The sequence below is a fragment of the Triturus cristatus genome, chromosome 6 (genome assembly GCF_964204655.1).
Source record: "Triturus cristatus chromosome 6, aTriCri1.1, whole genome shotgun sequence".
In the NCBI taxonomy this organism is placed as follows: domain Eukaryota; kingdom Metazoa; phylum Chordata; class Amphibia; order Caudata; family Salamandridae; genus Triturus; species Triturus cristatus.
In genome coordinates this window covers 1323571639-1323586772 of record NC_140589.1, presented here as the reverse complement: position 1 = coordinate 1323586772, position 15134 = coordinate 1323571639, and the positions used below count along the sequence as shown (strand labels likewise).

Below are 15134 nucleotides of genomic sequence, written 5' to 3'. Positions count from 1 at the left end.
CATTCTGTTGGACCTGTCAACCTTGGTATTGTTTCCCCCTCCTGTTTTTGCTGACTTCGTTTTTGCTGGCCTTAGGACCCTCCACGCTTTGCCACTGCTAACCAGTGCTAACGTGCTTTTGCTCTTACCCTAAAACATAGTAACATTGCCTTCTACCCAATTGCAATATTTAATTTACTTGTAAGGCTCTAGTAAAGTGGCATTACATGTGCATAGGGCCTGTAAATTAAATGCTACTAGTGGGCCTACAGCCCTGGTTGTGCTACCCACTTAAGTAGCACTTTAAAAATGTCTCAAGCCTGCCATTGCAGACCCTGTTTGTGCAGTTCAAACTGCCATTTGGACCTGGCAGAAAAAAACCTTTTGTCAGGCCCAAACTTTCCTTTTTATTTGTAATTGAATTTGAATAGTGCCTACTACTCCTGGCGAGGTGTCAAAGCACTTTTCGGCAAGTAGTACGCTACTCCGGAACCCAAAAGGATTATTGTTGGATTAGTATAGGGAAATAAGAGCTTAGTATTAGTATAGGGAGGTACGAGTAAATTTGAGTGGAGGACATTTGAGTCGGTTAGTTGGACTGAATAGAGTGATGGAGGGACAGAAGAGGGAAGAAATCTAGAAGTGTTACTTGGGAGATCATAATAGTAAGTTGAGGTCTGGGATGAGCAAGAGAGAGATGGAGGAGGGAAGAGCCTGTAGAAAGGAATTAGGGAGAAAGAGGATCAGAGTAGAAAAATAAGGTTTGAGAGGAGTCCAAGGAGAGCTAACATGAGGGAGAATTTAGTAGGGTTGTTTGGGACATCATAGTAGTAAATCCATGTTTGGGGTTAGCCAGGAGATGTAGAGGAGGGAGGAGTCTAGGAAGGGTTATTTTGGAGATCATAGTAGTAAGAAAGAGTTTGGGATGAGACAGAATGAAGATAGAGGATAAATCGATTGAGGTGTAGGGTGATGGTAGGAGAGTAACGTTTTTGAGAGAGTAAATTCTTTTCTCTTGCGCAATATGACTAAAATAATAAATATTTATACAAGATTACATAGTAAGGGACTATATGTGTAAGTAATATAATAGATTGTTATTTTTGTGTTTAGTTTCTGTGAAGTAGTGAGAGGAGATATTGATGTAGTGATTTTCTGTAGAACATTTGTATGTGCAGTACTGCTGGTGTTGGAATCTAAGCACGTACTTCTTAGCAAAAAGTTTCTAATGGAAGAATAACAATTAACTGTTCTACCTCAGCAAGGAATTATCATGATTCATATGAAAATGGTGAAAAAACAACCTGGAGTAGTAGAAATTCGGTACTGGGTATGCTGAAAATGGGCTGCACATGAATATTTTACATATCCAAGCATCCAAAGTCTTTTAAGGACTTTAAAGAATAAGTTATGCATGTTCTGTGGAGCTTTTTGTTTAGGACACTGTAACTATGTTAAAATACTTATTATTTTGGAAATTAGATAAAACAGCAAAACAAGTCTGAGCATGTGATTTAGGACTGTAACACAGATAATGTTCACTTTCAACCACATTACTAAAACAAAAACTCGTTCACATTAGCACCTGAAAAATCCCATCAGATATCGAACAAAACAAATGTAATTTGGATTAACATCACAACATGCTATAAGGCTAAATTAAAATCTTGTTTTCAATTAAAAACCGTTAAGGTGGTTAATGTAAATACCCAACTAATAATTTGGGATTTTAATATGTACAACACAAATCTCCACAGAGACTGAACTATAAACATTTATATTTGATCAATAACAGCAACTTAAATAACTTTGTGTCGTAACCTGTTTGGGGTCTCTGGCTTGTGGGAAAAACAAATATCGTCCCCATCATCCCAGGCTTGGTTGGAAGCTTTTCTACTTCCACCTCCAGGACCAACAGCTCCACCTCCTCCTCCTGGCCTTGAAAATCTCCCTCCTCCACCACCACCTCCTCGGCCACCTCCTCTTCCTCTTCCTCCTCCTCCTCCTCCTCCTCCTCCTCCTCTACCACCTCTTCCTCCTCCTCCTCCTCCTCTTCTTCCACCACCTTTGTTTGGCTTTCCCTTCCTTCTTCCGGGTTCGTTCATCGTCAGTTGCTGCAACAAAAGAAATTATTATTGTACATCTAGATTTCGTATGCAGCAAGGCAGTTAGTTTATACCTTAGAGGACTATTTTTCAATAAAGTTACGAGAACAATAGACCATGGCAGGTGACTAGCACTAAATTACGCCATATTGAAAAAATCATCCTTGAAATATAGAAAGCAGCAAATGAATAGCAACAATCTGCCCATGCCCTATTTATAACTCACTCACAACTAACCCTCTTCCCACAGTAACCATTGACTGTATTGACATCTCAAACTCCGCCTTCATTGACCTCTCTGCCTCTGGCCAGCCCCTCATCCACGAGTTCCTCATCATCATTCCCCAAAGACCTCCCCATGTGACCCCATTCTGTTTTCATGCAGCAAGTGCAAACTATCACCCATCGCACTTTTCCCTTACTTAGCACGAATACACAAAGACCTTGCCCCCTCCCCCAAGTCATTTGACTGCTTCATCACCATGCTACAGTAGGCAAGTGACTCCTCCTAGGAACGTAGCAGCTTCACCCCTTAATCACCTGCATCCTCTACCACCAGCAACCATATGCACCGGAAGATGCAGAGCCCGGACAAATATGGATTGGCTCACAGAAATCTCCAGATGCGGACAGCGGAAGAAGTCCTAATGAAACATGCCCACAGGTATGAAAAACTAGAGGATTACTTAAAAGCATGGACAGCCATAGTAGCTGACGAGAGAGCCTTCTACGGAAGCTTCCCCCTAGGGAACTGGATGTGTGTGAACACGAAAGATGATTGAGATGCAATAGGTTATTGCCACTGTCTAAATAGTCTTTGTACAATTTACTATCTGGGAAGGTGGGCACAAGAGCGGGGTGGGTGGGGAGCAGTTGTGTACGTTTACTTGGTCATATCGATGGTGCATTCATATTGCTAGTAAAATGACTTGGGTGCTTAACACCAGTATCACTTGTTTTCTTTGAAATAACAAGAAAGATCTTTTTTTTTTTTTTAAACGTATGCACATGAAAAAAATAACACATGCTCACATCTGCACACTGCTGAAATGTCATCCTAATCCTAGACGACCTCTTAAAAAACAATTGGTGAGGCTCTATCCAATCAAGGTCCCTTTAATACCACTTCTCCTAGCCCCACAGTCAGTACTCCTCTACTGACAATGGCATTCTCTTCTCCTTCTCAACCAATATTACACTTGTATGCACCACTCTTGTCACCGGCTTGTTATTCTCCCTCACCCTCCCAACACCTTCCCATCCAACCTCTACAAAATCCTTTTCTCCTTCCCAACGCTCAAGTCTCATCGTTCAATAGGGTAAACCTACATTCACCCATTTTAGTCCAAAAATAGGAAACTCCTTGCTATGTCCACTAAATCACTCACTCTCCTTCGCCACCTCTTTATCTATTTAGTTCCTCTCTGACACACAAAAAAATACAATGGCATGCAAGAAAGCAAATTTATTTTGTATCTCACAAACAAAAAAGGCATGTCTTTCATTGCTTTTGCAGCACATAACTGTGTTCTTCTAAGCTGGATTTCAAAGACCAGAACTACTACAAATCTCCCTATATTCTCAACGCCATCTTACCCCATTCTTTCCTCTTTCACTCATCAGCTGTCTAGCTTCATCCACCTACATATTCAGTCACCCATACCCTCAAAAACACTACCTAGTCACACTCTTACTCAACCAGCTACAATTAAACATCTAACCACTTTCAAATCCCAAACGTACTCAAACCCCGTCCAATCTCCAGACCCATTCTCACTATTTGTAAAATCATAAGGAGTGCATGAGTTGCTATTTGACTCTGCAAACTGAAAAACTAAGAGGCTTTGATAAAGAATACATTGCAGATTTTGGAAATGTAGGAGCATTTTTCTTATCCCCAGCCTCCACCGAGAACACTCAGGGTTATAACCTGCTTGTCTATCAACTGAAAGAATATCTTTTACTAATGCCCCTGAGTACCGGTGTACAATACCAATATTTTCCATTACCTTGTCTCACTCTCTGCTACAAGGAGGACACATTGGTCAGTGTCACATCAAACTATTTCTAGAACATGATAATGCACCAGGATAGCTTGGTGGCAATCGTTGAAATTTCAAAACAGCTCTTCTGGACATGCGGTTGACTTTGATTGTCACATCCCAATATGTTTCCAACTCCACCTCTGCAAGATTAAGGTTAAGGTACTGTTACTTTTTTGAGTGACGGAGACATACTGCCATTCCTTTTGTAAATAATACAAGCATTAATTGTTATCATCATGGCACAATGTAGACTGATTGAACCTAGTTTGTGAAGTATAGAGAATAGAACACAGGTCACTAAAGTGTTTAAAATGAAACAATGTTACTTAATAAATAATCACTACTATCTCTTGCTTCACATCCTATTTGTCCCTAATTGAGAAAAATGTCAGGCACTGATCACTTTGCACTACAAGATGCTACTTATACAATGTCTGTAGAATTTAACCACATTCAACACCTGCACACCTCTGCTGATATTTCCCACACTGTGATTTCCTGGACCGCAAACTGACAGCGTAAAGAAGCGAGGGTACACCACTAGCTCACAAAAAAAAAAAAAAAAAAATGGTGGGCACAGGAAGCGATGTTAAAGAAATATTAAAAATCTTTTAAATGAGGCACTGATTCGCCCTCCTGGGACTGGGTCTCGCCAAAAGACAGAACTACAGTACCCGCGATTCATGAATGGATGGGAGACTTGCTTAAGTGGGGGCATGGCAAAGGGCAGAATGCCGGATGGTGCGCACTGATGACCACGCCGACCGAGATTTACAAATTTGGGTGGGTATGTTGGAAAGTTTGACAGAGATAGACTTACCGACGGATTGTACCATACCTGCCTCTCAGGAACCGAGGTTGGTGTCCACTCCTCTCCAGTGGAGGACTGAGGCACTACTGGGACTTGTGCGATGGCAGGGGCTGAGTGTGCCTGGTAGGGTCTCTGTGTGTTGAGAGAGGCATGTTGCGGGACACTGTGACCACTGTTTGCCCCTATCCCGCCCTTCTCCCACCTCATTGTCCTTCACTAGTCCTACTATGCATGGTCTCCCCCCCAAACTTTGATAGACGTAAATGAGGAATACTATATCATATAAACAGTGTGGTTGTAACTGTCTCCGCCCGCCGCTTGGCTTTACTCTGGTTTTATTCTTTAACCATATTGTTGGGCTATGACTGTACTATGTACCTGGACAACTTTAATAATGTGTCATCGGATCTGATGTAGAATAGATGTGGCCCCAATTTTACGTGAACCATGTCCTTGTCGGGGTAATAAAAACACGTCCTAGGCTCAGACTGTGTTTGAAACCGGCTGGGCTCTCATTTTGCTCCAGGTCTACGGCTGCTGAGGACGCCACGTAGCTTCTAGGGGGACCGCTGCTCTCACCTGGAAATCACCACAACCGGGACTGCGAGGACCAGGGTGCCCTGCATACAACTCACCTGTTGCACCTGGTTCCTCTTCCCGATCCCGCCTCCTCTTGCACTCTCACCTACAAGTAAGGCCCCGCCGAAACGCGCCAGCGGGACGTAGCTCGGGGCAAAGACCGGGCAAAGAGCGGCCCGTTTGAGGCCGTTCGAGACTGTACGAGGCCGGGCTGGGCATCCCCCTTGGTCAGAACTGTCTAAGGTAAATTCATTATGGCTACCGGCCTATTGAGACTGGCTCCTAAGGGATGTTCTGTTGCGGGGACCTTGGACAATTTTATTACTCGTGCGAGTAACGTTTTGGCTTATGAGATTGCGGCTACTGAACGCAGATTATCCCTGGATCCCTTACTAGGGAAACGCTCCTCATTAGGAGGAATCATGTCTATCCCTTCTCCTGACAAACCCGTGCCTTTGCACCCGGACGGCTCATTAGACGAGCTTTTAACATCAATCCCAGCATCTTTTGAAGGTCCCATTTCATCTAACCCACCTGTCAGACGGGCTATAGAGGCCAACCCACTATCGACCAAACCCCCTTCTCCAGTTTCCATTTTTAATTGTGCTACAACAAGGTCCAAGTCCGACCGGAGCACAAGAAGTAAACACCCTGGGGTGAAGCCAACAGCAACAAAAGGGAAAAAACGCGAAGGGGCCCCTATGAGATGTCCTTCTAAGAAAAAACAAAAAAGCATGATAGATCCTAATCCAGATCCTAATACTCCTACAAAGGATATTGATCCACCTAGAGCCCTTAATCGGGACCCTGTAGCGCCCCCTAGTCCTATATTTATAGGTGAGGAAGAACTTCGGGGCTTGACACACGATTCTTTTTGGGGTAAAATGGTATCTTTAATCGACGAGAGTTTGTCCCCTCTTATTAAGCGTCTATCTATATTAGAAGGTAAAATAGCATTGATAGCTGATACCGTTCAATCTAATTCTGCGGCAACGGTTCTCTCAGCCCAGAAGGCTTTTAGTCATCAACAGGTTCCACCATTAAATAATAGAACAAGCAAGTCAGGTGCTGATTACTTTCCCCGTTATAATCCACCTCCAACCGAAAGTGATATACCTTCCCATAACGACGGCGGGACCGTTCCTCCTCTTCCCCTAGACCAGGCTCAGGCTATAGGGGCCATAGGCCCTTTGGCCAGCCCACCACCCCAACCCATACCTACTCCCCTCGTAAATCCCAGTTCAAATACTCCCCTTAGTTCCAGGAACCTTCAAATAATCGACCTGCCTCCAGATTGCAGCCCATATGTTGTGGTTCTCACAGGTGTTCCTGAACTTCCCCCCGATAGGGCTGAACCATATCAGTCTTTGAAGAATAAGGTAACACATTGGCTGAACGAAAACAGACCTCTACCACCTAACTTAAATGGGGAAATCATGATGGTGCGTAGAGTGTCTTGGGTAGGTCGGGGTGTGAAATCTATAAAGGGGAGATTGTATTGTTGTAAACTTCAGGGATAAATGGGTGGTAAAATGTGTGGGGGGGGGGGGGGGGGGGGGGGGGAGACCAGATTGATTGACGGAATTCAAACCTCCTTCCTATCACATTTCTATCCGTTGGGAGCATCTAAACACAGGATGGATTTAGTTAACCCATATAGGGAAAGAGTGGGGGTGGGATACGGCCACAGAGGAATCCCAGAGGCAGATCCCCACGCCCTATGTACCAACATACCATGTTATAACAGATTTAGTCTGTTGGATTGTGTGGATTGACTGAAACCCGTCTCTGATACTGGGCCTTGTGCCACAATGCAGGTGGAGATGAAAGCTAAGGCGATCCGGGTTGCATCCTCCTATTCCCAGGTTTCTCTGGGACATGATTGCCGAAAACTCTGGGAAGTCGGAAATGCTAAGAGAATTGCGGGGGGATCTGGAATTTTCCCTGCAATGAACCTTAACCCTGACCCTGGAAGCTGCACACAAAGGAAAATCCAGCAACCAAAGTTGAATTCAGCGGAGCTATCCTTTTCAAATCCAGTTGCGACCCATTCCGTTACCTTCCCCGGCATCCAGATGTTTTCTAGCCCCCCTAATTGAATCAGGGATAACCAACAACATTAGGGAACATTCCACTATCTCTCCTGCGAATACATCTATCCCTTATCGGCTAGATCCTGCCACCCACTCTTCTACTCAGGTTGAGGGGCTAAAGATCCTCTCATGGAATGTGACAGGTTTATCCCGCTTATTAGCCTCTCCCGATTGGGGGGAATTCATTGATGAACATGATTTATGCCTATTTCAGGAAACATGGGCATTGAACCCCTACCATCGCCTAGGGTTCGCTACTTATTGGGAACCGGCAGTGAGGGCAAAAAGGGGGAGGCCATCAGGAGGTCTGACCATCTGGGTGCGTACTCATTTGGGTTGTGCTATTAGGAAAATTACCACTGATTCATCCGACATTATGTGCCTAGCTATGTCCTTTCGGGACAACCAGGAGTTGAGCCTGATTAATATTTACTCCCGCCCAGTGAATTATGGCCAAGTGTCCTGTACTCTTACTAGCTTAGAGACTTTTTTGACTTCATCCACCAGTGTAGACCAGCTTATAATTGGTGGAGACTTCAATTGCCACTATGAACCCTTTAACGGGTTGATTAATTCAGTATCTCAAGAAGAGGATCATGTGTGGGCTATACCCCTGTCTAACACATATCCCAAGAAGGCTTGGACACCTCTGGTTCTTCAACTCACCTCAATAACACTTACCTTTTCGTTAAGGGCATGTAATGGCAGGCTCCCTGCAGATAACCCAGGTAACTTTACCTTTGAAAGAAATGGGCAAACCTCCATCATCGATTATATAATGCTTAATATGGGTTTGTGGTCTAGGATTCTGGACTTTCGAGTTAAGAAACGAAGTGAAAGTGACCACAATCCCATTGTTGTATCTATGGAGGGTTTTATTACTAATTTCCGTTCCCCCGCTCACGATTTAACTACTCTAGCTCCCTTGGTCACAGCTCATGGCGCTCGCAGAGTTAGATGGGAGAAGATCGCCCAATCCCAAAGGGATCTTAGTGCCATGTACACTGAGATCTATCCTCTTTTGGAGAAGTCTCTGGGTGAAGCTGCCTCGATAGAGGGCCATCTCGATTTAGATTTGATAGGAGCAACCCACTTAGAACTATGTGGTGCCCTTGAGACCCACTTCCATCGGGAAATCAAGGGATGTTCGGTACCTGTGAGGAGGAATAACACGTGGTATAATAAATCCTGCAGGAAAGCCAAGTCATCCCTTGTGACAACCCTTAAAAATGGTAATATTTCATCAATTAAGGAAGTGAGGGCACATTTCAAAAAAATGACTAGAGAAGCAAAAAAAGAATGAGAAATAAATAGATGGGAGGAGATTTCCTCCGCATTGAAGCCTAGGGATCCAAGATCATTTTGGAATCTGGTTAAAACCGGATCGTCATGCTCCCAGCAAGCAGTCCAACCTAACATTGGGGAAGAAAAATGGCGCGGTCATTTTGAAGACCTATACGCCTCTAATATACCTGAAGTAATTCATTCTTCTTCCTTCCCTAATGTCTTTATATCACATACTCAGGGGATGGACCAAAAGTGCACGTTTAATGAAGTTAAAATGGCACTTAATAAAGTTCTCCCAAATAAAGCTCCAGGCTTAGACAGGATCCCAGGTGACCTTTTTAAGAGCGAGCCGGACATCTGGGTCCCCTATCTATATGGTCTTTTTAATGCTATTCTAGCGGGAATGCCGCTTCCACCAACTTGGGCTGGTGCCGAGATCATACCAATTTATAAAAAGGGCTCCCCCCTTGATCCGGCAAATTATAGGCCGATTAGCCTAATCGATGTTGCCCAGAAAATTTCCGTGCGTATTCTCCTAGGGAGACTACAAACTTGGATGGATGAGTCCAATATTCTAACCCCGCTGCAGGTGGGCTTTAGAGCCAAAATGTCTACTGTGGACCAACTTTTTAGGCTACAGATGATCCACTGGAAATCCATTATTTTAGAAGGGGGCAGCCTTTATCTTACATTTGTAGATTTAAAGTCTGCCTTTGACATGGTGGATCGTCGCCAGCTGTGGGAGCTGTTGAAAGGGATGGGAGTCCCTCTCTATCTCTGTGACCTATTAGAGCGGTTACATAAAGACACCTTTGCTAGAGTTAGGTATGGATTAAATGGAGAACTCACGCACCCCTTTGGAGTTGAGAAGGGAGTAAGGCAGGGATGCGTATTAGCCCCAACTCTTTTCTCCCTTTTTTTAAATGGGCTGGTGGAGGAGATTTTGGCCCTAAAGGATATAGATGCACCTAGGCTGCCGGGTAGAAAAATACCGGCATTAATGTTTGCAGACGATACCCTGCTCCTGTCCAGGACTCCCATGGGAATGGTTAGAATCCTGGATGGTTTTGCTTCATTTTGCAGGAAAAGGAACTTAGTCATTAATGTGAAGAAGACCAAATATATGGTCTTGAATGCAGACATTACAAATCGCCCCGCACCTAAACTGGATGGTCTCCACCTTGAGCGGGTGAACATCTTCGATTATTTGGGCTTGACCCTCAACAATAAGATGAACTGGGGCCCCCAGATCTCAAAAGTGAACTTGAAATTTGTACAGATAACCGGGGGAATTTTAAAAATGTACAAAAATAGCCCATTAAAGTTGATTAGCCCACTAGTGGAGATATACAAAGCACAGGCGAGGGGCTTGGTGGCCTATGGTGCTGAGCTTTGGGGCCATAATACAGTCCAGATTTTAACTAAGTCAGAAAACCAATTTATTAGACAATTACTGGCACTCCCTATGAGCACTCCTATGCAGCCGCTTAGGATGGATCTGGGCATTCAACTCATTGCGGACCTGGTCTCCTCAAGACCGGTAATGTACTGGCGCCGACTATGGACCACTCCCGAACTTGCAAACTTTCGGGAGGAACTAAGAACTATTCTGTTGATTCCAAAGGCAGGTGCCATTCCCTGGTTAGTATTTATAAAAAAAATCACTGAGGGCAATCGGGAGAGAAGATCTCTGGCTAACACCTGAGGAGTCATGCCCTTCTCTTTCAAAAAAGTCTCTGGCAAAAATTCTAGAGGAATATAATCTGACTCAGGTTTTTCGATCAGTGAATAGTCCTAATATGACCTCGGTATTCCTTGAGGTCAAAAATGGTTACAGTTTTGAGCCTGCACTAGATTTGATCCACCCGGTTATTGCCAAGAAACTATTTATACAATTTAGGCATGGCTCTCTCCCTCTCTTCTCGTGAACGAACAACTGGGCTGGATTCAGCAGACAGCCCTGCCCTGGGTGTGGTATTCTCGAAGAATCGGAGGTTCATGTAATCTTCTTTTGTGTAGCCTATAAAACCCCCCGTAGAAAATGGATAATCCAGCTTGCAAAAAATATGGGGGCTAGGAATTATAGAGACCTGTTTAGGTTATTGAAGTACGATCCCTCTCCCTTATTTGTCACGGTGATTGCCAAATTTTTATTTTCAATGTGGCTAATCAGAAGACGATTATTATTGTATTAATGTAAATCCAGCGGCACTATTCATCTTACATTTTGTGCTCTTTTTTATGTGCTTGCCCATATGTCTCGAATGTTATTCCTTTTTGTATTTCTGTAACTTCTTTTTATATTCTTTGTATTTGTTTTATTGTGTTTCATTGTGTATTATGAACTTTTATGGCTCACAGCCGAAATAAAGTTTTCTGACTGACAAAAACACGTCTTAAAAAAAAAGATCTGTTAGGTTGCACCATGGATATAAAAAAAAGAAAAGGAAAAAGATCTGTGTGAGGTCTGGAACTGGAGATGTGGGGGAGAACACCACTGAGATCTGGGGGAGAACACCACTGAGATAGGTCGAAGTGCCAACCCCATCCCTATTTCTGGGATGTGCCTGGCCTTTAAGGCTAGGCTGCATACCGTCGCTTCCCATAAAAGAGTCTACGTATTCTCAAAGTGCAGCAGAAAAATGCCAAGGGGATGGCCGTTATAACCCCTAAAAATGAAATAAAGTTTAAAAAATGGAAGCACACAGAGAATTAGAAGGGCAAAGCCGCAAGTAGGTGTCTTTGTGACAGCGAACACACCAGTGGACATTCAGAGGGGTAGAGAGTGCAGCGATGACCTCTCACTGGGAACTATAGTGCCCCCCTTCTATAATTACTTTAAGTGTTGAAATCCACCCTTTTTGCAGGGTTATCCCCAAACTTTTTGCTTCTTCCTCACCTGTTTTTGTTGGCTATAGGACTCTGGGCACTTTACCACTGCTAATCAGTGCTAAAGTGCCTATGCTATCTGTGTAAATGGTCATCATGATTGGTTATCCATGATTGGCATATCTGATTTACTGGTAAGCCCCTAGTAAAGTGCACCAAGTGTGCCAGAGCCTGTAAATCAAATGCTACTAGTGGGCCTGCAGCACTCATTGTGCCACCCACATGAGTAGCCCTGAAAAGGTATCTAAGACCTGCCACTGCAGTGTCTGCGAGCAGTTTTAAACTGCCATGTCGCCCTGGCAAGGGCACCCACTTGTCAAGCCCTAAACTTCCCTTTTCTTACATACAAGATACACCTCAGGTAGGCCCAAGGTACCTTCATGGGCAGGATGCAAAGTATGTGAAAGGTAGGACAAGTACTGGTGTAGGTGACATGTCCTGATAGTGAAATACTGCCAATTTAGTTTTTCACTATTGAAAGGCTTCCTGTCCCCCTAGGATAGCATGGAAGATACTTTGTAACATCCTACAAGAATAACTTCCCATTGGGACAAGATGCAGAAATGAAGTTTAGGCTCTCTGAACTCCTATTTAATAACACATCTTTCAGTAAAGATGTCGTTTAAATTGCTGGTTTGAGAATGCTACTTTTAGAAAGTATGTAAAACAACAGTATGTTCTAGCTGTCGCTTTTCAAGAATAAATAATTTTGAAAGCAGGATAGTATAACTTAATTATCTTGGCCCTTGTGTTCATTCACTGGCATTTCATAATTCATTTCAAGTAATATTACAATTCATAACATGTCACTGTTGGACAAACTCATTTGTTTTTTATTCTCAAACTTGTTATATACATATAACATAACCTACTGTAACCAATATATTCAAGGTAAAAAAGGAAAGAAATTCAAAAAGATACAAATACTTTAAACATTTTCATGTGTGTATTTTTTTGGGAAAAAAGGGAACTTTTTCAACCAGTCATCTAATCACAAATTCTATGTCAGGACCGCAGCTGAGGATTATGCCTAATCTTTCTTCGCTCTTTTCCAACAGCAGCCTTTTTAAAACAAATTTATTTAAACTTTCACTTTAGAGCAAAAAACGAACAGTCCCAAGAGTCTCTGGGAATCAAGTAACAAGCATACCAATCACAGTCCAACCGTAGTTCATAGCAGTAACCAATCAGGTTCAACTTGTGCCTGTAATAGTCCTCTCTCCTCTCTGATCCCCCTCTTTCTTCGCTGTTTCCTGCCGCAGTTAAGTGTGCTTTCTCACTTCTCCTTTATTGGCGATTGTGAATGTTTGGTTGGCTGTTCTTGGACATTAAAGTGTGTGGTGTGTAGATAGCGCACAGGGATGACATTGACCGGGTCGTGGAATCGTCTTTCCGCTCCTTTGAGACTGCTGCTGATGGTGATGGCCGTGGTGCAGTCGTCCATCCTCCAGGTGGCGCTGGACTCCGGCAGTCTCTCTCTCCCCCCCAACATGCGATTCTTAAACTGACAGGATCGGATGCGCGTCGGGAGCCGGGACCACCGAGAGCCTTGCCTGGACACAGACGCCCTGTGTCTGGGGTCTGTATAGTGCATTGTCCACAGAATAGTTTTAATGCCCTGTGTAGGGTCATTATTGCATAATATGCCGACGCCCCCACGAGCCTGTATTTTTACACTGACCGTTAGGTCTATAGGGCACACGGTGCCAGGCAATCTACCCCATTCATTATCGTGCACCAAGGGGGAAGTGTTCCCGAGGTTAGGCCCCTTGCTGTGTGGCTCTGCCCATGTTAAAGACTTGACAGTGCCAGCAGTCCTAAAATGCTTTGCAGCTACCTGACTGCCCATGTTCCCCTACCAAGGGTTGTGCAGCATGAGTGGCTCCTTGAGGGTAGAACTCCTGTTCAGGCTCAAATTTGCCCATTAAAGATTTTCCCATGGCTATAGGAACCCTGCATTTTAGCATGGAAACCGCAGAGGGGGTTTATGAGGACTCTTTGGATTTTCTCCCTTGGGATGATGATTTTAATAATGTGGTGGATGCCTCTGTCTACCATGCAGTAGATGAGGCTATGGGTCCCATGGAGGAACACCGTGCCCAGCTTATTGCCCCACCACCCCATACGACTTGTAGGATGACAATCCTTCCGATGAGGAGGCAGGGTCATCCAGGTCATGATGGCTTTCCCCCCCCTTGCCCCAGCGAGACACCAACTGAGACGTCACCGTCAGACATGCTGGACCCCGACCAAATCCTTCACCCTAGGTCGGCGAACTGGATCTCTTGTGACAAGGTGGAGCAGTATGTGGCTAATCGCCTGCGCAAGCCATTAGAGAAGGAAGCACATAGCTGCCCAAGGTAAGAATTCCCTAGGCCCTCTTTAGAGGGAAACGTTGCACAAACCCCAGACATAGACCTCAAGATGGCCACATTTTGGCAAAGTTCATCAGAGACCCGCAAAAGAGGCTAGACCGGTCCTGGCAGGCTTGCAAGGACAAGCTTTTAGACGCGGTTGGCCCCTTGACCAAGATCCTGGAAATGGCCGAGGATCCAAAGGCCTTGGGTGCCATGATTTCCCCAGAGGCTCTTTCAGGATGGGCGCAGAGGGCGATTATCTTTTAGGGTCAACGCCAACTGTGCACTGTCCACGGAGTACAGACGGTCATTGCTGATTAAAGTTGACACGAAACTTGGGGACCGAGCTGTTTCGGAGGCAGGGCAGTAGCCCAGAGAGGACTCTTTGGGAATCTTTTTATTAAGGACCTCGGGAAGTTTGTGAACACCTTTACTTCCGTAGATTAAAGCCCAAGCATCAATTAAGAAAGTGTTCCCCTCCCAGGTATTGCAAGGGGCCAGCTGTGGTAGGGGCCGCTCGATCGGCCGCTTTGTTTCCCAACCCTACTCCAGAGAGCAAGGTTCCAGGCATGGCTATGGTTACCTAGACCAATCCAACTTCGCAAACCTCTACCCGACCAGGGGTCAGCGTTTCCGAGTACAAGGTTCAAAAGGACATGCCAACAAAACAAATGCAGGTGAGTGTTTGCCTTTCCTCTGGGGTTCAGGTGGTGGGACGACTGTCATGTTTCACCAGGGAGTGACATGCTTAATGACAGATGCATGCATCTTGCAAACAACACAGGGCTTTCAAATAGAATTCTACGGGACTCCCTATCAGGTATCCACACCACGCCCAATCCAATTCTCGGCGGCAGAAACAGCCTCAAAAGACGCGGAGGTCCAAGCTCTGCTGGCCAAACAGGCAATTCAGCAGACGACCATTCACCCCCATGGGTTCGTCAGCAATATTTTTTTAGTGGACAAGGATGATGAGGGCCAGCACACTG

The 15134-nt window shown here is 44.6% G+C and overlaps 1 protein-coding gene across 2 annotated transcripts in view; it reads right to left on the bottom strand.

The window, feature by feature from the left end:
- The window catches only part of DHX57 (DExH-box helicase 57), a 387132-nt gene that overhangs the window by 326331 nt on the left and 45667 nt on the right, over window positions 1-15134 (bottom strand). Inside the window, exons 2-3 of one of the 2 annotated variants that reach the window (XM_085612311.1) lie at window positions 4094-4269; window positions 1801-2093 (exon numbers count right to left, since the gene is read on the bottom strand). In XM_085612311.1, the coding sequence (XP_085468437.1) occupies window positions 1801-2084 (284 nt within the window). In that variant the 5' untranslated portion in view covers window positions 2085-2093; window positions 4094-4269. The remainder of the gene's footprint in view (window positions 1-1800; window positions 2094-4093; window positions 4270-15134) is intronic. The other variant, XM_085612312.1, reaches the window with a different exon arrangement.